The 23,426-nt window shown below is 34.4% G+C and overlaps 2 protein-coding genes across 4 annotated transcripts in view; one reads left to right on the top strand and one right to left on the bottom strand.

The window, feature by feature from the left end:
• The window catches only part of LOC128993878 (cold shock domain-containing protein E1), a 31,096-nt gene extending 19,124 nt beyond the window's left edge, over positions 1-11,972 (bottom strand). For both annotated transcript variants that reach the window (XM_054417940.1, XM_054417941.1), the window contains exons 1-3: positions 11,926-11,972; positions 3,019-3,862; positions 247-426 (exon numbers count right to left, since the gene is read on the bottom strand). In XM_054417940.1, coding sequence (XP_054273915.1) covers positions 247-426; positions 3,019-3,456 — 618 coding nt within the window. In that variant the 5' untranslated portion in view covers positions 3,457-3,862; positions 11,926-11,972. The remainder of the gene's footprint in view (positions 1-246; positions 427-3,018; positions 3,863-11,925) is intronic.
• A 2,793-nt stretch (positions 11,973-14,765) lies between these two features.
• LOC128993884 (transcription initiation factor TFIID subunit 8) lies at positions 14,766-23,132 on the top strand. Of its 2 annotated transcripts, none has more exons than XM_054417951.1 (5): positions 14,766-14,833; positions 17,493-17,672; positions 18,206-18,492; positions 20,242-20,389; positions 22,730-23,132. In XM_054417951.1, the coding sequence occupies exons 2-5, from the start codon at positions 17,558-17,560 to the stop codon at positions 22,972-22,974; spliced, it is 795 nt and encodes a 264-aa protein (XP_054273926.1). In that variant the 5' UTR covers positions 14,766-14,833; positions 17,493-17,557; the 3' UTR covers positions 22,975-23,132. The 2 variants fall into 2 exon arrangements, with proteins under 2 accessions (XP_054273926.1, XP_054273927.1); XM_054417952.1 differs by lacking the exon at positions 14,766-14,833 and adding an exon at positions 14,893-15,019 and having other exon boundaries at positions 22,730-23,131.
• Positions 23,133-23,426: the final 294 nt, after the last annotated feature.

Genomic DNA, 23,426 nt, shown 5'->3' with positions numbered 1-23,426 from the left:
CGGGGTAACGCAGCACAGTCACCACTGCTCTTTTGTGATTCGTCAGACTGAAATATTTGAATGCCAATTGCGTTCGCTGATTCGGTTGCCTGCCGGGGCTTCGCCCGCCACTGGGCCTGTACGCTGTTTTCAGCAGTCATCGTGTTAAGAAATGGCGGAGGAGTTCAACCGACAAAGTTTCATGTAGCGTATTAATTATATAGATTGCCATGGATTATGTACGATTAAACAAATAATTATACTTACAACTTCTGGCGCTATTTTGGTTACTGTGCTAGCTATCGGTTTTCCAGTCCTGCGGTCATATGTCATTTCAAATTCCACTGGATCACCAATTTTTAAATGCTCAATATTTCCACTGAATTGACTGAAATGGAAAAACAGTCTAGCCTGTCGTTCACAGCACTGAATAAATCCGTATGAATGCTACAATAGAAAAGAGTATAAAAATTAATAATGTTTGTTAATTAAAAATCCATACGGTAAGTGCTTTACACACTTGGCTTAAAATGTGGTAAAATGTTTGTGTGGTTTAACATTGTTCAATCACTATATTAAGAATATGATTGAAAAAGTATTATTTTTTAAAATGTTCAGAATTGTATTTATATTTAATATCTAACATTTATATTTAACACCAATCTAAAATGACGATTTCACAAATCAACTTGGATAGTTAATTGATGCAAAATTTTCCTAGATTGTTTTACTTTCAAATTCAAGGCAAGTAATTTAATTTAAATGTTCACTTGTTTTTGTAAAACAAAACCAACAAACTGTTTGTAAATATCTTATGGTGCTGTACTTTTGTGAACAAGTAATAAATTAGTCTATAGTATCCTAAAATTGAACTAGCCTTCATGTCTAGGCTAAACTTATTTAGGAAATTTAAAAAAATACCAATTTTAAGCCCAAAAAATTTTAAATAAACAATTTAAATAACAAATCTTTAGTCACAAAACTATTTAGCATTGTGTAATTACTTATTTAAAAAATCACTACCAACACAGTGATAAACTAAAACTACAAACAACTTCTATACCATCGTTCATAGGATTGTGAATGAGAATTACAGGATTATTCTGGGTTAGGATAGCAGGATCTGTTGACTGGCCGTTAGGAGAAGGAGGTACAATCTGGGTAGCATCTGGATCAGAAGGAAGATCACTTGTGTTTACCTGTAGATATTAAGGAACAGTTAATTTTAAAGAGAGCTTAAAGAGTTTCAGTATAATAACTTGATCAATGGGTAAAAAAAAATCACTTGGCTTACCTAAGAAAAGAGTTCCAAAAGTAGTTAAAAACACCATAAACTTGATAATTTGTTCCTACAAGGCCCTTCTTCAGAAGGAAGAGGTTGAATGGCTGTAAACCAGCTATTTGACTGATATATTTGTTTGCCAGCTCAAATAGTGCCAGTTTTTTTAACTACCACCTTAATTTGTTTAACTCTTTTCTAAGGCAGGTTAGTTGTGTACATTCCTTCTTCCTGCATGTAAACAATTTACTCACCATTTAAAACATCAATCAAAATAAAAAGCTTTTATCATTTAAAAGTTATTGTCATGGAAAATACATAGGAAGGACATAGCACTAAATGGTCACATAAACTTACAGGGATCAATAAAAAATATAAATTTGAAATTTATAAGTCATGGTGTCCCCATTTAAATATTTTTATCAGTGCAAAATTAATAGTTTGACCATATCATATAAATAATTCCAAATTTCAAAATATGAAGCAGGTTAATAACCTTAGTGTAGTTACAATAAGAACTAAAAAATATATCAATTTGAGGAAAATACAAGAACAAAAGTGTACCAGTTTTTAACAGTTTTAACGTTTTAAAGTTTATCAGTTTTATATAATCGGAAACCGCTACCAAAATGTTAAAAACTCAACTACGGTACACTATGATCTTAAATGAAAATTAAGGTAGACCTACAAAGAGTCATGACCCGTGATTACACAACTGGATGGTTTGTAAACAATTCAGAGCCTGCGGCCAAGTTTGAACAATTGGTTTTTGTGGGTCTCTGTATTTATTTACATTGAAAATGACTCCAATTAACCTCTGAAAGCTGCTGCTAATAGGGCCTATATGGCAAGCTTCTTTTACATTAACAAATTGATTTCTTTCACATAACCAGTTAAGGATAAAAACACTAGTAGCCTACTTCTCATACCCAAAAATAAATAAATTATTGAAAAGTAGAATATGGAGAAAAAAGAAATATTATTTAAGTCCCACCTTTACATCCTAGGCTCTAGCCCAGAGCTTTTAGCGAGTTTCCCAGGGGATAAGCTATTACCGTAGGTCTCATGGTAATACCTGGACCAAGGACCGATTTACTTTTCCGTTTTAATGTTCAATTTTATTAATTTTTATACTAAGCTATTAATATTTTACTAAAAAAACACTTTTAAATATCCTTCCTATAGCAGCAAACCTACCTAGGTACTTGTTAAACATAATGTTATTTTAATAGATTTAATTGAAAATCAAAACAGGCAAATGGAAATTTACTTAGTCTGCAACTCTGCAGGTTTGCTGCAGCGGGGGAATTTTACAATACTTCAAGCTAGACCTAGAGGGGTGTGGCATTATTACTAAGCTAAAATCCGTTTATTGGCTGGATTAGGACCTGGGACCTTGAGGATGAAAGTTTTACCTTCTAAGACCAGCCTGCTCCCCCTCCCAAATGGTAAAATAGAGGCCCAATCTTGTATACAGTGCATATTTCTATTTTCAATCGAAACAAAGTTCCAAATAATAACTCGTAGAGTTATCAGATCATATCAACACAATTTAATCCTTCCTTATGAGCAAAATAATGTATAGTCCTCGCCACCCTAAGTTAAGGCAGCCCAAGACCGCACGGCGTATATCTAGTGCGGCCTTTGGCTGCCTCAACTTAGGGTGGCGAGGACTATAGTAGTACAGATTTTGGAAGTTCAACTCTAAACTTAATAGATAGTTAATTGTATAAAGTAGGCTATTAAAACTATATATTTACCAGAAGTTTTTCAATAATCCCAGTCTCTCGGGTGCCTTGATTGTTCAAAGAGGAATCATTGTAGGTAGAGTTAGAGTTGTTGGATGATGAGTTGTACGAGTTGCTTACGGGAGGATTGTCTCCACCGTACATGTCTGTAGAGTCGGAAGAGAAAGTTCCGATCTGAGGAAACCTGGAGTTGTTTGTTGGATAGGCATTGTAATTTGAAAAATTGCTCGAAGTATTACTGAATACATTGTTGGAAAGGTTGTTCTTGATGTTCGACACCGGATGGAAGTTGTTGCTAGAGTTAAAACCGGAACCGTTAGCAGGGTTTCTATAGTTAGATGATGGAGGTGCGTTATTTTGTAAGGTCAAAGATTTTGCTAAGTCAAGAATTGATGAATCAGAGTTCATGGCTGGCGGCTGGAAAGATTTCCACTGAGGATTGTTTGACATTGTTTTTTTTTTCTTGTTGAAACTCGGCTTTTTTGTTATCTGACTATCACAGTTTTGTCTTTGTATACAACACCGCTTTTCAACAGGATATCTACAACACTTCCCTTAACGCAATAGTAATAAAAAAATTGTAAAACATTTTAAAAATATAATATATTTACAAAGTTAAATCCACAGAGTCTCGAGCATTCCTAGGTGTCACTTCGGTTATTCACTCGCAGTCGTTAAACTAATTAAAGGTGCAGTAACAAAAATCCAAATTCTAATTGATAACTAAATGGTTACAAAATCCTCAGATGTTGTCAATGCTTGCTGGGTTCAGATTGTGTTTCCTTATTACTTGCTTGTTGCTTCAAGTTACAGTTCACTCACTTGTTGCTTTTGTTGAATCCCTCAGTTACACAAGCTGAAAGCAGATTGAAGCATTAGTCAATCCAAAAACTGTATTAAATTAAAATAAATTGATCCTGAAAAACAGCTTAATGATGAACTAGTTCATACAGTTGATTTGAAAGGGATAAGTTAAGAGGGAGAAGTTACAATATTTTTATTTAAGTTAGTTTCCTATTTCATTCTCATCCTAGGCGGTTGATGATTAGAGCCAATTACTAGGCCATTGCGTTCAGGTATAATTTTATTCATTTATTGTTCAGTTGAAATCCCGGACATTTTAAGGTTTTACCAAAAATCCCCCCGGACGTTTTTTATGTACCCAAAAAGAGGACGTGTCCGGAAAAAAGGGGGACGTCTGGGATCCCTAAATGTAGAGTAAGATTATTTTTTTTAATAACTACAAACTGGTGTGGGCATTAGCGATGGAAAGTGAAGTTATTTCACTCGCCACCTCTATATGAATAATAAACGTTGGTTTTATCAATAATTTTTATACCGTATTATTTATTGCAGTAGAAATATTAAAAACATTTTTCTCTCTCAAGTGTTTGTTCCTATTGCAAAACATTAAAAAATCCTCGCTTAATTGACTTTTTGAAGTTCACATGTTTGTAATCCTTATCATCTTTAAAAAAAATTATTATTGATCATAACTAAAATATTTTTTTACCATCAGACTCGGTAGTTAATACAGATTACAACGATATAAGTTTCATGCGGACAATTGAATTTTAAAGTAGGGAAGTGTGTAATAAATGAGCGGTATGTATATGGGCCGGGCACCTAGATCCTTGAGGTGACGTAGCCACACGGCAGTGGAACCACTTTGCTCATCGACGTGAGCCAGCCCCTGTATTATATAGCCCCGAGTTGCATATCCAACTTGTACGTTAGAAATAGCATCATAAAGGTGTCTATAGTATATAAATGAATGTAAATCATAGGCGGATCTAGGCCCCAAAATTTGGTGGGGCTAAACCGGGCTGCCCGGGGGTATGGAACACCCCTCAGGGTTAAAGGGGGGGGGCGGGGGTCCGCCCCCGAAAATTTTTGGAAAAATATAAGCTCTAAAGACGTATTTTAGGCTATTTGGAAATCAAAATAAAAGGAATTATGGATTCAGTGAACATATTTGAAGGACCTTGTAATCGGCTAATTTACGAATTCCATGTAAGAACTTCACATTTACGCATTATGGAAAATAGCTGACATAAGGTAAAAGAAAGGAACAGACTGATCCAAACCCTAAATGTGTGTGTACTGATTACCTAGGATCCTAAATGAATTGCTGGTTTGTAGCATATAACTCAGGTCTTCTCACAGACAAAGTCAAGAACTTGACGTTGTCTATTGAGAGTTCCAACACCTTTTTGGTAATGGTACAAGACGTTACTTTTCACCACATAAAAAGTTAAAATTTAGGGTGTCTAGTTTATTACCATTTAAAAATTCAAGACCAACGAAGACTTTTTAAACTAATGCCAATTTTTTCAAGACTGGATTTTTCAACAATTAGTGATGTATTGGTACCAAAATTTAGCGATACTCAATTCTTGATACTAACGAAAATTTTTATAATTTAACCAATTTTTTTATTTCTACACCAAAACCCGTCTTTATGTCATAAAGTACTAATATGTAATGGGGTGTTTTTCAAGTAAAGAAAAAAATGTAGCAATAAAAAATTCTAACTAGCCAATTTGGATTTTTTGGATGATGAAAATCTTCCACGACCAAGTAGGCCTAAACATCATCATTGACTCCACGGCCGCAGAAACTTCATCGACGTCGTCTGCGATGATCGGGGCAAAATAATGAAAAATCCCGTACTTTCATACCAAATAAAGACTAAAGCCCGACTTTTCAAGACCGATTTGAAATTCAATACTAATTCCCGAATTTCCCGTTTTTCCAACTAGGCCTACTAGACAAAGACACCCTATAAAAATAATAAATTTTGTTTAAAAATCAAACTTTGAGGTTCCTATTAATTTTTTTAAATTAATTTTTCTGATTTAACCAAAAAGAATGTCAACCCTCATATCTGAGGGGGGGATAAGCCCTCCCCCCCTTTAGCCGCCACTGATGTAAATAGACCAAAAAGCTTGCCAAATATACAATTGTATGATTGATACACGTGAAATCCCTATTTGACTTATGTATTGTCGTAGGCCAAAACCATATATTTTTATAGGTAATATTAATTACAAGCTATGCAAGTGAGAAATTGTGCAAGTTGCAAGGTATCTAACTTAACAATTTTAGCGAATTTCCTTATAGGGAAGTAGCTATTACCGTAGGTGGCACGGTAAGACCTAGGCCCGGGACTTGAGTAATTTTTGTTGATTTTGATTAAATTTAGCTTGAGGGCTGGATAAACTTAAATGAGTTCGCAAACCAGCATCATCGGACTATGGGAACGAAGTGTAATGGGGTAAAAATTGTTTTTTTTAATTTTTGACCCTCAAAACATAAAATTTCTCCATTTTTTCACACCATTTCAAAGAGCTTAAAAACCAATAATTTAGTATATTGGAGTGTTTTAGTGCGGTTTTTTCCTACAGAGAAATTTGAATAAATTGTAAATTTAAAATTCCCATGTTATTCTTATGGAGAATAAGTAAACGGTTGAGGTTTGCTTGTTTATGGATCATATATTTTTATCAAACTTGGCAAATTAACTAAGCTATTCATATTTTACTAAAAAACACACTTTATTACCCACCCTGTAGCAGCAAACCTAGAGACTTGTTTAATCTCATGTTATTTTAAAAAGATTTAATTTAAAATCCAATACTGTTAAATGGAAATTTGCTTAGTCTGCAGGTTTTCTGCGGTGTGGGTATTTAATCATAGAAATGACATCTTGATGTCTATAGAAACTTTACAGAAAAAATATCAAGTTTTAATGTTTAAAAAGAAGTTTTTAAAGGTTTCTTGTTTTTTTTTTTTAAGAGATTGGCAGCCTCTTTTGACCCGTCCACATAGACTAACTGCCCGTGCATGGAACGTATCCAGCAAAGCAAGGGGTGAGCCGGTACAGTACGAAGGTGAACTGTACCTACTGAGAAAATGTTTGCGGTAGTGACCAGGATCCAAACCAATGTCATCACTGCAAATGTATAAGTATACACCTAACGACAACAATAAAATTAATACCTATATATAACAACACCAAATAAATAGGCCTAGTGTGTTATTAACTTAAAGTACCACTATTTTTATTAGGCCTAAACATCATCATTACAGGCATAGGCAAGCGTCAATAACACAAAATGAACATGCTACATTGTATTCTCAAACAAATAAAATCCTCAACACTATAAAAGCTATTATAAATTAAAAACTCTTTAAAAAAGCTGACTCTTAAATTTACAATAGGCTAGTCCATTTCTTTCCGATTTGGATGGGCATTAAAAAAATAGCAGAATTAATTTTAAAACCTTTGATTTAAATTTTTTTATAAGAAAGAGCAATGACCTAGAAACTCTAACAATGGCTTTCTACTACATCCTAAAAGCTGTTAGTGTTGACGTTTAGAGATCCCCAAATGCCAACAGCATTGGACAAATATGATGATATAAAAGTCATACAATATTGACGTAACTAATTGGCGCGAATACAAAGGCAAAATATACAGTTAGCAAAACGTATCTGCACATAAATTTTGAAAGTCTGCGAAGAACAAATAGTGAAGATCCTAACTTCACAGTCACAAAATAAGTATATGAGAGAAATAGTGAAATAGTTAAGATTCCTATCGATGGAGTTGCCAAGAAATTTGACGTAATAATCAGACTCGACCACCACGTCATCCTTGTGCCAACTAATTTCGTCCGCGGATAGTTGAAAGGAAATAAAATCCACTTAATTGACTTTTCTGTATTACAAATTAGATTGTTGTCTAAACCAATTGAAGGATGCATTGGACTGAATAAATACTTTAATCACCATGTTCTTTTAACATCCTTTATCATGATGTATCATCAGTAAACATCTTAGCATCAGATACACTTCTTGAACTATCATTGCAAGGGCATAAAATTCAACCTTGTGGTACACCTGCCTTTAGGCCTACCAATTTTACATCAGAGCTACATTTCCTCAACACACTACATTCAATGGAAATTCATCGGTCTGACGATATCCAGCTAAAAAAAGCGAAACCATTTGTTAGCCACCCCTCTAACACCAATCTCTTCGAGTTTATATCTAGAAGAATTTCATGAGAATCCATACCAAATGCCTTTTGAAGATCAAAGAAAATGCCTGCAGCAGATTGTCCTCTATCCAATGATTCGACTATTTTGTTGGTTAAAGCAAACATTGCATAAACCGTGGATTTATTCTTTGCGAAACCAAACTGTTTTTGAAAACAAAGTGTCCTTTTGACTAATAAAAGATCACAATGTATAAATCAATAGAGCCTTTTCAAAAACCTTAGGAAATGTGGATGGGATGGATATCGATCTAAAATTATCAAGTTCGTCCAGTTTTCTTTTTCTTTTGTGTAATGGTTTTACTGGTGACTGTTTCAAGAAGTAGGGAACTTACCATTCTCAAAATAATAATTACAGTAACTTAATCAGATGAAACAAGAGGGTAGGTACCGGTAAAGAAAAATGTGGGAACACGATTTAAGAAGTTTTGAGATGTTGTCGACTCCTGAGGATGATTTTGATTGCAAGGATCTTATTATGTTGGCCACTTTGGTTTAGCCTAAAATTACCGTGGAGTAAGAAAAAAACATGACGCTAGATAGGTAGCCAACGGTAGGTAAGTGGAATGTCAGATTTGGGGGACATTCACAAAAACTTAGGCTTCTGATTTATTGTGTACCGGTACATTGATAAAGAAGTCATTAAAACAGATTTGAAATCTATTTTAGATCTCTTATGGTTAAGCCTTCTTTAGTAAATAGGGTAGGCCTTACTTACTTACAGTTTATTATAAATTAATAAATCCACAACTGGTAGAACTAAGTCTTCTGGATTCAGAAGGTAAAAAATTAAGATATCAAAACTAAAAATTAGTAAGGAAGCGGCCTGTATCAAATGAATGCCGTGTATCCTAACTTAGGCTGGGTACAGTTTCTTAACTGGGCTACGCTAATATTGATTGAAACTATCGGTTCCGATTAGTAAACCTTCATGCGATTTTTTCACCATCAGCAAGTTTGGTTGGTTAGGTTAGGTTATGATAGTTTAATTTTATAATAGACTAGCTGTACCCGCGGGCTTTGCCCCGTTTAACTTCACAAGTGAGCTCGCTCGCATGGCTCAATCACGTCCTGGTTGAAGTTCGTTCGCTACGCTCACTCGCCTTTAGGTTGGAGCTCGTTCGCTCCGCTCATAAATTAAAAAAAATAATAGTGCTGCACCCTGTTGGTAATCCTTGTAACTTAAATGCTATTGAACATCATAGAACAGAACCAACTTGTTTAATTGAAACAGCTGTTAAGAAATTCCTTTTAAATATGAAAAATCATAAGGTTAACATGGGAAACTCCAGAGCCACTGGGGCGGAGCCCGAAAGCCCGATCAGAATAAAAACTACTTAGTTTTCCTATTTCATGCCCAAAGAATCGGTGTACCGAATTTCAGCCTCCTAGGTAAATGGGAAGTGGGAGAATTAGTGATGAGTGAGTGAGTGAGTGAGTGAGTCAGTCAGTCAGTGAGGGCTTTGCCTTTTATATATTTAGAAGATATAGGCTATTTTAAATTATCGATATTACTAATCAATATTTTTAATTCGATAGTTTCAATCAATATTAGCGAAGCCCAGTTAAGAAACTGTATTTATTTATCATACGGTAAACACCATTTTTACAATCAATAATACATGAGGGCAAGTTACAATAAAATATTTATAAATATATATAAGTCAGATTCAGATTCATCTTGCTGACAAAAAAAGATTGCTAGCATGAAAATGACACCAACAGGATTGTACGGTACCAAAAATGCATTTTAACCCTCCCAGTGTTACTTGACGAAAATTCGACAAGCAGCACAATTTGTGTAGTGTTACTTGTCGATTTTTCGACACGCAGAAATCGTTTACGGCGAAGGCTCTATGACTGACTGAATCGGATTGAACTGGATCGAGTTAGGTATCGTTCTTTCCGTAATATTCTAAGCTTTCTCCAGAGGTCTGTCTCAGCGCTGTACGTTCTCTGATCCGATCGTAATTAATTGTAGCAGACAGCTGACGTGCGTGTGCGTGTATTTGTAAACAGCTAGGTTACCCTCGGACCGATGACTGATGTGTTTTATTACGTTTATCATTGTTTTAGTGTTAAAAATCAAAAGTAGTGATATACGTGTTGCATTATAAGAAGATTTAAGTGGTTTTGAAGTGCTGGTTGATGATCCTGAAGAAGTAGGTAGTGATATTGATGTAAATTATCAGCCAGATTCCTAGCTATGGTTAGGCTATGCATTCTTAGCTAAACGCTATGTACTGAAATCTGTTTTTTGCCCATAACTTATTTATTTGCAAATCTACTTCCTTATATTATTATATATTTGTAATCCTCATAAAATTTAGAACAAAGTGGCTATTTTCAAATATTTGTAGGCCTATAATTTATAAAATTTCATTGAGCGCGAACTTATTTTTTTGTTGAAAATTTTCTAAATTATATTTTTTTTACCTAAATTTTTTTTTTTTGAAAAAATGTTCCTTATGTTTTATATATAATATTGAAGCCCATGATTTTCCAAACAAAATGGTATATAGAACATTAGAATTAACATTGTTTTAAGCTTCTCAGATCCGTTTTAATAAAACCTTGCAAATGCGCCAAAAATAGGTGGACATTAAGGCCTATAAACTATGGACACTTGGAGGGTTAACAAAGATTGGATCATGCGTATTATAAATCCTAGTTAACAAGCATAAACATTTTTAGAGAAAAATAACGATTACCTACCAAAACTAGATAACAATTGATAAATATTTTAATATAATAACAATAACAAGCAAAAATATAAATTATATATTTGACAGACAAGAAAAAAAAAGAAAAAAAACCTAAGTAGGTACCCCTTAGGCTTTTAAAAGTAAATAATTGTAACAACAGACTGACGTGCTTAGAAAAGGATGGTGCGGTAGGCAAGGAAATGTTCATCAACCCATGTACCTAAATATAACTCTTGGGGCTTGCATACAACCAAATAATTTTAATAGCCTATAGCCTAGGTAGGCTAACTTATGAGTGTGACTATTTTACTAAATTTTAGTCAGGATAAAGTAAAAGCCTTAACTTATGTATCTGCTTGTGTGATGACGTAGACTGTTTGATGATAACTTATACAACTCATAACTCATAACTCATTTATTGAAGGAACCAAAATAACAAATACAAAATTTGCATTTGTCATGTCAATTAATAGCTTAAAACTAAAATTAAAATAAACAATAAAGATTTCCTGTTGTATTTTGGCTACTTCCAAGCAATTTTTGGACTGTGTAACTTCAACCTAGGCCTTAGAAATTTTTAACAGGATTCTACAACTCAAGTTACAAGTCTTAATGCTGGGTTCCAAGATCCAACGTTAAAATTGTGCTGATTGCAAATACAATTTTAAGAAGAAAAAACTTAACAAACTTAGGAAAACTTAGGCCTAACTAACGAGCACACTCGGTTGTGGTTAAAAACAAATCAAGTTGCAGCAAAATTACCACATTATCCTCAGGATGTGTAGGCTAGGTGTATAGTGCTCTAGTGAACACGATGCTCCACTTAACAATTAAAAAATTATGAACAAAGAAAATGTTATATATTGGCTTTTGAATTGTCAAAGAATAAAAAAGTCTCGAATAAATACTTAGTTATACAACAGAAAAAGTAAAATAGGAATGATAAAGAGTTATTTTAAAAAATGTATTGCAGAAACATGGCTTATGCGCAAGTGACAGTTTTATTGTTATCGCGTTGAGTGAAATATACTGAAGAATAACCAAATGAAAATTAAATCTTAAAGTTATTATATTTCTGTATTTTATTATGTGATATGAAACCAGAGAAATAAGATTATCAATTTAGTTTTTAAGCTTATAAGTTCCACTTACCACAACACAGCATAGCACTGACGACATGCCGCCATATTGAATGTAATGTAAACAGATTATACAGTAGAAGAGAAACAGTCAATATAAAATCGTTAATTACTACCATAGATGAAAAATACCCCCGCTGCAGCAAACCTGCCAACTAAGTGAATTTTCATTTGCCTGGATTGATTTTAAATTAATCTATTAAATTAACATTATCTTTAACGAGTACCTAGGTTAGCTGCTACAGGGAAACAAATAAAGTGTGTTTTTTATTAAAATATCAATAGTGAAAGTCAAAGTATTTTTTTATTTCCAAATTGTTACAAATTTTATTGATTATAAAACAATTTCTTAGCATGTATCTTAAAAATACAAACTGGCCTTTTAAAAAAATAGCAGTAAAAATAGCAAAATAGCTTAGTATGAAATAAATAAATCCGCCAATTTTGATCAAAATATATCATTAAACAAGCCAACTACAACATAATTATAATATTATCCATAAGAACAACATGAGAATTTTAAATTAACATTTTTTTTCAATTTTTCCGTTGCCAATCATCATACAAAAACACTTTGATATACTAAATTATTTGTGTGTTTTTAAGCTCATTAAAAAGGTCTGGAGAAAAATTGATAAATTTTGTGTTTTAAGGGGGAAAAAATAGAAAACCCATTTTTACTCCATAAAACCCCCCGTTAAACCCCGTTCCCATAGTCCGATCATGCTGGTTGGCGAATTCATTCAAGTTTATCCCACCTTACACCTTCAAACCAAATTTTATAAAAATCGGACAGAACTTACTCAAGTTATCGTCTGGATGGACACACACACACATATATATATTATTACTTTTTTAATACATAAGTGAAAGAATAAAGTCCAAAGTACCCTGAAATTCATTTTTATTTAAACTGATACGTATTTCGGCACTAAGGCCATGCTCACAGTATATATACTTATATAAACATTTGAACGAATGGTGTTTTTGGCCTCTGGAGACATCAAAATGAAAAAGTAAATCGGTCCCGGGCCTTATAGGTCTTACCATGAGACCTACCGTGATAGCTTCCCTATAGGGAAATTCGCTAATACATGAGGAGTATGTTTTATCTATGTTAGTTACTACCACTAAAATATCAATCATATAAATTGATGGCCTAGCGTCATGATGTGTTATTGATGTAATTTTGTATAAGGTAACCAATATTGAATGCAGACTTGATCTATATTATCGTGTTTTCAGATAATAACTTCGCAAGTCATAGTTGAATTCCTCCATGATCGCAAGTAGTGTTTAACAGCTGTTTTGTTTGGAGGCACGTGATGGTATTCTTTTGTGTTTTTTTTTAAGAATACCTAAGCGATGCTCAACTTTCAATCAAAGTTGTCTAAAACAAATAGACAACAGTTAGTTTTTTTATTTTAAGTATTTTTGAATGTAAAAATATCGTTACCGTTGGAAGAAGAAATAAATAAAGTGTGGTGGTCTGCTGCCCGGGAGCGAATTTGAATGAGACCGTGGTCCCGAGCAGCCGCCTGGTTTGTGAGCCTTGAGCCTGGATGGGAAAGAGGGGAAGGCCGTGCATGCAAAGGAGTCCTAAAATGGTTAATCAAGTCCTGGACATTTACTGGTGAGGATCGGACAATCTGAATCTATATATTATCGAGGCATTGGAAGGAGACATGAGGTAAGGGGAAGGTCGGGTGATGTTGCGCAAGAATACGGCGGGTCGGTGAAGGCGACGTGGTGCTACCGGAAGGTTAGATAGGGCTTAGACTTAGGATGAAGGCATGGGTGGGTGTGGCTAAATAGGAAAACAAAAACCACTAAAATAAAGGTCGGTACACTTTGTTACTTGTAATTTCAGTTTTTTAAAACCTCGTTTATCGCAATATAACTATCTAACCATAAACAATAACTCATCCCATAGTGATATAACCAAACAGAAAAATGACTGCCCAGACAAATGTTTTGTCTATTTATGTTTTACCGGTATCTAGTTTTATTTTCTTGGTTGAACTTGAACCTCATTTGTTGTTGACTTTGTCATATGCATGTACCTTGCAAATTACAGCAATAAAAAGTTTCTGATTTCTGATTTCTAAAGCATAAATCATTAAATTAACCCTAAAAAATATAAACAAAAATAGCATTTCATCGACACTAGCGATCAGTGTCACCGGGCACTAGAGACATGAATTACGAGCTTAAAAAATTAACAAGACTCAAGTTATAATCAATCTAATCACCTCTAACGATTCCTCTTGTTATCTATACCTTTACCTTAACCGCCCCTACCTCCCTACCTTAACTGCCCCTACCTCCCGCACAATTTTTATTTCAGCTGCAGTCTTTTTAATACGGTCAAAATGAGAGCATTCTATAATATTGGCTGAGGGAACACCATTACCGTAACGATACGAGTTGGAGCCATCGGCCTCGGTGGTCTAATGGATAACATGCTGGGCTGAGAAACTGAAGGTACCAGGATCGAATCCTATCGGTGGCACTAACTTTTTGTCTAAGATTTTTGCATTATCAGCAAGTTTGGTTAGTTAGGTTAGGTTATGACGGTTTAATTTTATAATTAAAAACTTACTTTTATATTTTTTTAGTTTTATAATATTTTTTTTTATTTTTAATTTTTAAACTCCCATTTTGTCCGTATTAAAAAACTGCAGCTGAAATAAAAATTGTGCCTACCTCCCTTCCTTAACCTAAAACGAAACGAACCGTCTCAGTCCAGTCCAGTCTCAGTGTCTCACGTCTCACGCTGTCATTGTCACTACTGTCAGTAGAACTAGAACAGCGTTAACAAAAAAGTTAAAACAAAACGTAAACACTAATAAATAAATGTTGATTTTTTATTTTTATTTGGCTGTATTATAGTGCGCTTCCTTTCTGTTACGATTTTCAAGGTTATCTACGTTAGATTAGTTTGTCTAATTAAATGAACGTTGAATGAATTAAATGAACGAGTAGTGTAGTAAAGTATACAAATTGTTTAACTATAGACTAATAAAGTAAAGTTTAGGTTAGATGATAACTACTTCTTCACATTCCATGAAGATATGATTCTGATAACGTTATTTCATTAGCTTATGGTAAGTTAGACTTCAAATTAACTAAATGGAAAACTGAACCACAAATGCACATTGAATGATCGATAATGTTCTCGCTAAACTTAGTTTAACCTTTGAATTATTTTAGCTAGGCCTAGCCTATATGTTGCTTCCTTAGTAGTGTTGTTAGGTAACGAATTTTTGATTAATTTATAGCCTAAGGCTCAAACATAAAAGTACAGTAGGCTCCCTCTCATCCGGACATCTTTTAACCGGACTACTCTCGGTAGAAGGGACATCTCTTTATCCGGATAATTTTTATCAGCACATTGGTTTAACCAGACGGACTAGATTGGTAGGAAGTGGGCGCTACTGAAACGACTGTTCTCGTTGGAAAGATTTGAGACCAGTGATTACGTGTTTAAATACAATGCTCTCCTAATTGTAAGTCAAATACTGTAAACTTGGTATGCGTTCAAACAGTCTGTTTAACGAGATTTTGGGGATGTTGGTTTAACCGGAAACCCGTTATACTGACTGGCCTCGGTCCTGAGGAGTCCGGATAAGAGGGATTCTACTGTACCTAAATATAAATGATGTGTAGTGTAGTCCAACAATGAAGTTCAAGGGACATTTGTCTATAAAAGTTAAGTTTTAATAATTAGGCCTAAAAATATCAAGTTGTCTAGCTTAAACATTGCGATGCTAGAATGTTTTTTGTAATTTCCAAAAAAAAAGGTAGAGTTATTACTTGTTTCGTCCAACCCACGGTGGCAAAATCTAACTTAGTGTATGAAAGTATTTTCTTTCGGTTTTTTGGAGTCCTGCTTATGAAAGTCTACACCTCAAACCGGCTCGTTTTTTACCCTATTAGCGCTCTAGGCACAACTAATATAGGCGCCCCTTTGCAATATATATATAAGTTACTGACCGGGAAATCCGGGAATAATGTGTGAGATTTTATAACTGTAAATAGGCCTATGCGTGTATTTTGTATTTCTACCTGGATATTTCATTTTACCACGACTGCGCATGACAACAGTGACGTTTCCGTGACCGTGGGAGACGATAAGTTAATATGCCAATACTAAGCAGTGAGGGATGATTAGAATTTTGTCGCGATCGCAAAAGACGATGATAATCTCCACACGACTGCAGGAGATGATTACCATTTTGCTACAGTCGCGGGAGACGATTACTATCTTCACACGATCGTGGGAGATGATATAATGACGTCTTCACGGCTGCAAGGGATAATCAGTTTTACCGCAAGACAATAATAATAAGGGTAATAAGGACCTGCCTCATTTGTGGCAGACGACAATAATCCTCTCACAACCGCGGGATATGTTCATATATTGCCGCGATCATGGAAGACGATAATTATGTCTACACGACCGCCGGAAACAGTCATAATTTTGCCGCCATCACTAGAGACGATTACGATGTCTACACGGCCGCGGGGGTTATCAGAAATTTACCACTATCGCATGCAAATACAACCAATCTTTTTATATTTTCAAATTTTTAGTGCCCCACAAAAAAGCCAATTGCCTTGCGCCCTAGGCATGTGCCTACCGTGCGTATTCGGTAAATCGGCCCTGCCCTCAAAAGTGCTAAGGAATGATATTGGGCCTTGATCGTATGAGGAATCTAAAGAAATCGCCGCTGTTTCAATCAGCGCCATAACTCACACGTTTGAAAGTCGCACCAGCAAATATATCGTCGCTTAGCACTTTTTGGATGGAACGCAAACAACTATATATCGTTCCATAGCACTTTTCGGGAAAAAGAAGCACAACAATATATTGTCGCATAGCACTGAAAGGATTAAAAGTTAATTAATTTAGTAAGATTAATTTATGTACCACTTTATTTAAGTTAACTTAGCCTTTTCCCAAATATAAAATCTTTTCATCATAAGTTACTGTCCGGAAAGCAGCTGTTTTTAGTTCTCTAAATCGTCTGCAAATTTGTCGTTTTCGGGTAACTTCAAATGGGGAACAGAAAAAATATGTGGAAAATTTTTGGTTCGCTAACCTCAAAATTGTAGTACCTACATGATGAAAATGCTGCTAATCACACGATTTTTAAAGTTACATATGTTAGTAAAGAACAGAAATGTAAGCATTAGTGATGACTTTGTATAACCTCAAATTATGTGGTTGAATTTTTTTACGAGTAGAAGGTAGGCCTATTTCCACAGTATGATGAAAATTTTTCATAACATGGAGCAAAAGTGTTTTTTGGTACCATTACTTAATTGTATTGGTACTATGTAAAACATGATTGCTGAACCAAAAAGAGCCACTTTTGCTCCTAGTGAATAAAACTACTGTTTGTTTCAAATACTGTCCATATGTGTTAAGCCTACCTAGGTTTGGGCAATAAGTTTAGGCAATCATATTGTTATTTGTTCATTCACATCCAACCCTAAGTGTTTCTCTGTTACTTCCTTCTTAGTGTATTGAATTTAAATATTTTCTAACTAATAAGTTATATGATGATTTCCTAGACTGTCTCTGCGTCTTTAAGAAGTAGGCCTATCAAAGTCCAGTGTGAGTCCCAAAATAGCTGAACATGAGTGTGAACCGACGACTTCTCACAGCTGCTGTGTCCAGCTTACTTGTCGAGTTGGGATTCGAATCTGCAGAAAACCAGGCTTTGGAGACATTAGTTGAGATGATGCAAAGCTGTAAGTAGGCTGTCATTTGATTCAACCAAATATTTAATAATTTTATTTATAAAAAAATAAGAAGCTTTCCAGTATAACTAGTTACTAAGTAATTGTTTATCTTATCACAAAGTATTGAAGGAGCGAGTTATGCTTGATGACATGGGATACGCCTAATAAATAAGCTAATCTATGGATCTTAACTTGCTATAGGTAAAAAAATAATTTAGTAAGCTCCCAACACCACCTCGTGGTTGTTCTTTGCCTACAAAGAGTGATAGTTAGTTAGGAAAATACATTGACTTTATTGTTACAAAGAAATTGTTTACAAATTTTAATACGGTGATCTTAAGACAGCAAAGTACCTACTGTTTTAAAATTTAAATCACATGATCAATTAGTGACTAAATTAATGTTGAAATAGTGCAGGCAACTCAATTCGAACAAACAATGTAAGATGACTTATCAGCTCAAGTCTGATCACTATGCTACCAAGTTCAGATGGTCATATCTGTATTTGGTTTCCATGTAAAACACCTCCTCTTTGTTTCCAGTTTTACGAGAAGTTGGGATTGGATGTCGGATGTATGCAGAGGTTGCTGGTAGGACTGAAACAATGGTGGCAGATGTTATATTGTCTCTGGTGAACATGGGAGTGAACCTAAATGGTATCGAGGCGCATGCAAAGCGTCCCAATCACACAATGTTACCGACACCGATGCCGTCCTCACAGCCCAAACAACTGAGCATTCTGCAGGCTGGAGTGAAGAAGGATCATCCGATGCACATCCCGACCAATCTTCCTTCGTTTCCTGATCCACATGCCTACATAAGAACTCCAGTAGGTGTAAAAAGGGTTATATATATCTAGATCTTGCAGAAAGTTAACTTGTATGTTTGGTAGCCTAATTCATTTATGTAAAACTTAGACATCCCATTCCCGTCTAAAAATATGGAGATGTCTGTAAGTCAAATAAAGTAAAATTAAGCTGTAGCCAGTTTAAGAAAAAAACTAACGAAGCTGAATTGAGTCAACGATTTGGCTTCGGTCCATAAAGGTTCTGAGGGTAACCGAAAATACCAGGCATTTAAAAAGTAAACATTACTCATTTGTTTTGAGTCAATCAATAGGCCTAACCTGTAGTGTAATAGTGTAGTGTTGCGAGTGCCAGCATCAGGACTTCTACGTGTCGGATGAGTATTATTAGGATGAGTGGATAATTTAGTAGGGGTTGGGGAAGGGTGTAGGCTAGAGAGCGAATTCAGGGGGCGGCTCCAGAGGGCAGGCCTACCCAAAATTTTGGTAGATATTTCAAAATGATAAAAGAAATTTAATTATATGTAAATAAAGGGAAAGCATCCAAACAAATTATTTTGCACTTAAATTTTAAAATTCCATCCTTTTTGAGGGGAAAGCCCTTCAAACCTCTAGTCTCCCTATCTAAATCTTTCTTGATCCTTTCAGGCCTACAAAAAAAAAATATTCCTGAAGCCGCCCCTGGGCGAATTAGTAATTAATTATATAATTTATTAGGTTTACTAAATGGTCGTGGTCCGGTGATAAATATTCCAAATTTATGCAATTAATATTTGAATTCACGTTAGCTACATCTAGCTACTTTTACGAATCAAAGTAAGTCCAGTTATATAATTATTTCTCTGTTCACTATATATTAATTAGATATATTAAATAAAAATAACATAAAAGCTGGCTGTGATATGCAGTTAAGTTATTATTGTGCACTTTGACGAAGTAGTTAGCTTCTTTCCAGTAGAGTTTGAACTGTGACAGGAAATGTGTGTGATGTAGTTAGTGGTTAGTGGAAGATTTATTGGGCCCAGGTATCTTCATTTACACTCATACTACATATCATTTCACCACATATTGGTAATTAATTCGTCAAAGTGCACAATAATACCCTAGCTGCATATCACAGCCAGCTTTTATGTTATTTAATATATCTAATTAATATATATTAGTGAACAGAGAAATAATTATATAACTGGACTTATTCTGATTCGTAAAAGTTACTAGATGTAGCAAACCTGAATTCAAAAAAATTAATTGCATAAATTTGGAATATTCATCACCAGACGACGACCATTTGGTAAACCTAATAAATTACATAATTAATTACTAATTCGCCCTAGCCTACACCCTTCTCCAACCCCTACTAAATTATCTACTCATCCGACAAGTAGAAGTCCTGACGCTGGCACTTGCAACACTACACTATTACTAATTGCTAACCTGTTTAAAAATTCAGAAAGCCATTAATGCAGTGCAAAATTATCAAAAAAAAAGTATTTTTGAATGGTTCTGGTTTATAGTTGCACAAGTCCTCAACTTTTCAGCTCTATAGATTTGCTAGGTTCATTAGGCTAAGTTAAGTTTAGGAACAAACAAGTTAGGCCTAAATACAGTTATAATTCACTTAAAACATTTAAGGTAAAGCCATGTCCAAAGTAATAATGTACTGCCTAATGACATAAGGATAATCTAAATAACTGGTTTTCATTACTTTTTCAGTTACTTGGCTAAATACTGTGTAGAAATATTATCATGGGTTTTGCTTTGTGTTTTTTGTAGACTCACAAACAACCTGTAACTGAATATGAAGCAATTCGAGAAAAGGCAGCATCTCAGAAAAGAGATATAGAACGAGCCCTTGTAAAATTTGTTGCAAAAACTGGAGAAACGGATAGTCTTTTTCTAACACCGGACAATGTATTTCCTTGTAAGTATATTTGAAAACTACTACTTAAAGCTGTCTTCAGTTTCTTGTCTCCTTCTAATCTCTTTCAAGTTGTCTTGTGTGGTTGGATTTCATTGTTGAGAGGCCAGTGGCTTCATAGCTTTAACTATTGATATAACTAGACTTTCCATCCCCATGTTTTAAGTTGTCACCAGTTTTTGGATCAATATGTACTTAGTTGAAATAAGCCACCATTACTGATTTATGCTAACTACACCAATGTCTGTCCAATTCAAACTGTTAGGACGTCTTATTGTAAGCTAGCATCTTTTATGTAAACTGTTGTAGTCAGTAACAAAAGCTGAGAACTTCATACTGTTGCACATTCTTAATGTGGCTTAATGTTGTTTTTTATAACAAAAATTGATGACATCTTTAGCTTTGACTAAACATACAACTAGACATTCCATCCCCATGTTAAAGTTGTCGCCAATTTTTTTATCAAAATCACCGTAGTTGATGTGAGCCAACCGGCAGATTGTGCTGATTTAAGTTGCTAATTACTGTTAAATACACACACTTTTTAAAGTCAAACTAATAAATCAACTTATTGTGAGCTGTAGCAACCTAAAAACAAATATAAGGTAAGTTAGTGAATAGTTTTAGACACCAGCACATCCTGTAACTGGTTCACACAATCATGTTCTTTTTTAGTAAAAAATTTGCGACTGCTGGTCCATATAGATGGGATGTCTACTCAGTATCCAATAGTCAATTCTATTCTGAAGATGTTTATTTATCATAACTAATTTTTCATACTAAGGTTCTTAAGGATTTACAATGAATAGGTTTAACAGCAGACTTTCATTAAAATATACAATGTAAATAAACACATAGAATTTACTAGTTTTTTTATATTTTCTTATTGGTGGTGGAAGGAAGGAATATGCCATCTATAAGGTCGGCTGCTTAAAAAGCGACTTCCTCTTACATGCGCGATTAATCCTCGTGCAGGTTGTTATCTGTCCGGCCGACCTAAAAAGTCTATGTTTTTTGGTCACTATCGCTAAATAAATCACAACTGAATTACCATAAACTATAAAAGGCACCAAATCTAATCTAGACTCTTATCTACCAGATGAGCTAGCTGATCCCTTTCCCCCATAATAAGCCAATTCATGAGGCTTTTCCTTAATTTTTAACAAAAGCCTGCTGTTATCTGAGGTTTAGGTTAGTGGGTTAAAATACTTAAAATCCAGGTAAATTAGTACCCAATTCAGGTGGGTAACCAAATCCAGAGAACCCCCCAATTCAGGAGCAAGCTTTTGTAAATATAGAATATAGAATATCTTGTAAAGAGTAACTTCAATAGCGTAGATATTTTGTGAGAGTGATTGAAAACAGCTAAAATAAGTAGTGTTGTGAACCTCCCAAAGATTTACTGTGCAATTAAAAGTGTGGCTTTTCCATTGTTAAAGCCTGTAAGTTAACTTTGTTTGATCGTTTGTATTTGTTATTGGTGCATTGTTGTTTCAACTATGCAAGTTTCACTCAAACAGTATTTAAAAAATCACTTTTTATTTATAAATACCCCCGCCGCAGCAAACCTGCCGACTAAGCGAATTTCCATTCGTCTGAATTGATTTTCAGTTAAATATATTTTAATAACATTAGGTTTAACGAGTACCTAGGTTTGCTGCTACAAGGAAACTAATAAAGTGTGTTTTTGAGTAAAATATTGATAGCTTAGTACAAAATAAATAAATTTGCCAAGTTTGATCAAAATATATTCATAAACAAGCAAACTACAACATTTGACAATATTCTCCATAAGAATAACATGGGAATTTTAAATTTACAATTTTTTTAATTTTCTCCGTTACTAATATTTGAACAAAAATACTTTTATATACTAAATTATTTTTTTTTTTAAGCTCTTTAAAAAGGTCTAAAGAGAAATTGGGAAATTTTGTGTTTTGAGGGTCAAAAGTGAGAAAACCCAATTTTTACCCCATAAAACCCCCCGTAAAGCCCCGTTCCCATGGTCCGATCGTGCTGGTTCGCGAACTCATTCAAGTTTATCCCGCTTTACACCTTTAAACCAAATTTCATCAAAATCGGACAAAAATTACTCAAGTTATCGCGTTCACGGACGTATATATATATAAGTCTATATATATATATATACATATATAAAAATTTGAACGAATAGTGTTTTTGGCCTCTGGGGACATCAAAATGAAAAAGTAAATCGGTCCCGGGTCTAGGTCTTACCGTGCCACCTACGGTAATAACTACTTCCCTATAGGGAAATTCGCTAAAACTAACAAACTTTTTATTATGAAGATCATTCAACTTATAAAGTTTTTTCTTATCTTCCAGTGATTGCTTGTAAACCACAAGTCCCTCCATACTTGGTAGCGATCCTTCCAAAAGATCAGGTCTTTGAGTTTGACGAAGAAGAGTCCCGTAGTCCTCAGAGGAAGAAAGGGAAAGATGTGAAAGAAGAGGAAGAAGAAGAGAGCATGAAAGGAGAGTCGGATCTGATAGATAATCCCTACCTGAGACCAGTCAAGCTGCCTCCAAACAAACTCAAGATAAAGGGCTTCACTCAAACCACCTCATGATAGGGTCTTTGTAGATAATAAATACAAATTCATTAATCCATTTTGTATGCATTTTATGCTGATAAAACCATTATGATGTACCAATAATTTGTTTTTAAATTTTAATTTTTATATAAGCAAAACATGTAATATAATTTTGTACATATTTATTTGAAGCAACGTCTATTGCTACATGTAGACAGTATGAATGTGTCTAGCATTTATTGTAAATATATTTGTTTTAAAAGTCTTGTTTTTTCATCTTAATAATAAAAAAATGTATAGCTTCACTACTGTATTTGTGTTACCTAAATTCAAGGATAACCCTTTTGCTGATTGGACGTGTTATGGTATTATGTCAGACAAATAACGCAAGTTGAAGAGTTTTTTTTCAAAAAAGGTTAAAGAGTTTATAAATAGGAACTAGTGCCAATAGATAGTTCATAAATGTTGGTACTTCAGTCTGCAACCTT

The sequence above is a fragment of the Macrosteles quadrilineatus genome, unplaced genomic scaffold (assembly GCF_028750875.1).
Source record: "Macrosteles quadrilineatus isolate MER2022 unplaced genomic scaffold, UCM_ALF_1.0 Scaffold_5__1_contigs__length_97177068, whole genome shotgun sequence".
In the NCBI taxonomy this organism is placed as follows: domain Eukaryota; kingdom Metazoa; phylum Arthropoda; class Insecta; order Hemiptera; family Cicadellidae; genus Macrosteles; species Macrosteles quadrilineatus.
The sequence above is the reverse complement of the archived record's forward strand: the minus strand, read 5'-3'. Positions and strand labels throughout refer to the sequence as shown.

Excerpts from the sequence above, each read along its gene's own strand:
- LOC128993884 (XM_054417951.1), top strand. The coding sequence starts at position 17,558 with ATGAGTGTGAACCGACGACTTCTCACAGCTGCTGTGTCCAGCTTACTT. Across the intron at positions 17,673-18,205 it reads AGTTGAGATGATGCAAAGCT|TTTTACGAGAAGTTGGGATT; the intron begins GTAAGTAGGCTG and ends CTTTGTTTCCAG. Across the intron at positions 18,493-20,241 it reads ATGCCTACATAAGAACTCCA|ACTCACAAACAACCTGTAAC; the intron begins GTAGGTGTAAAA and ends TGTTTTTTGTAG.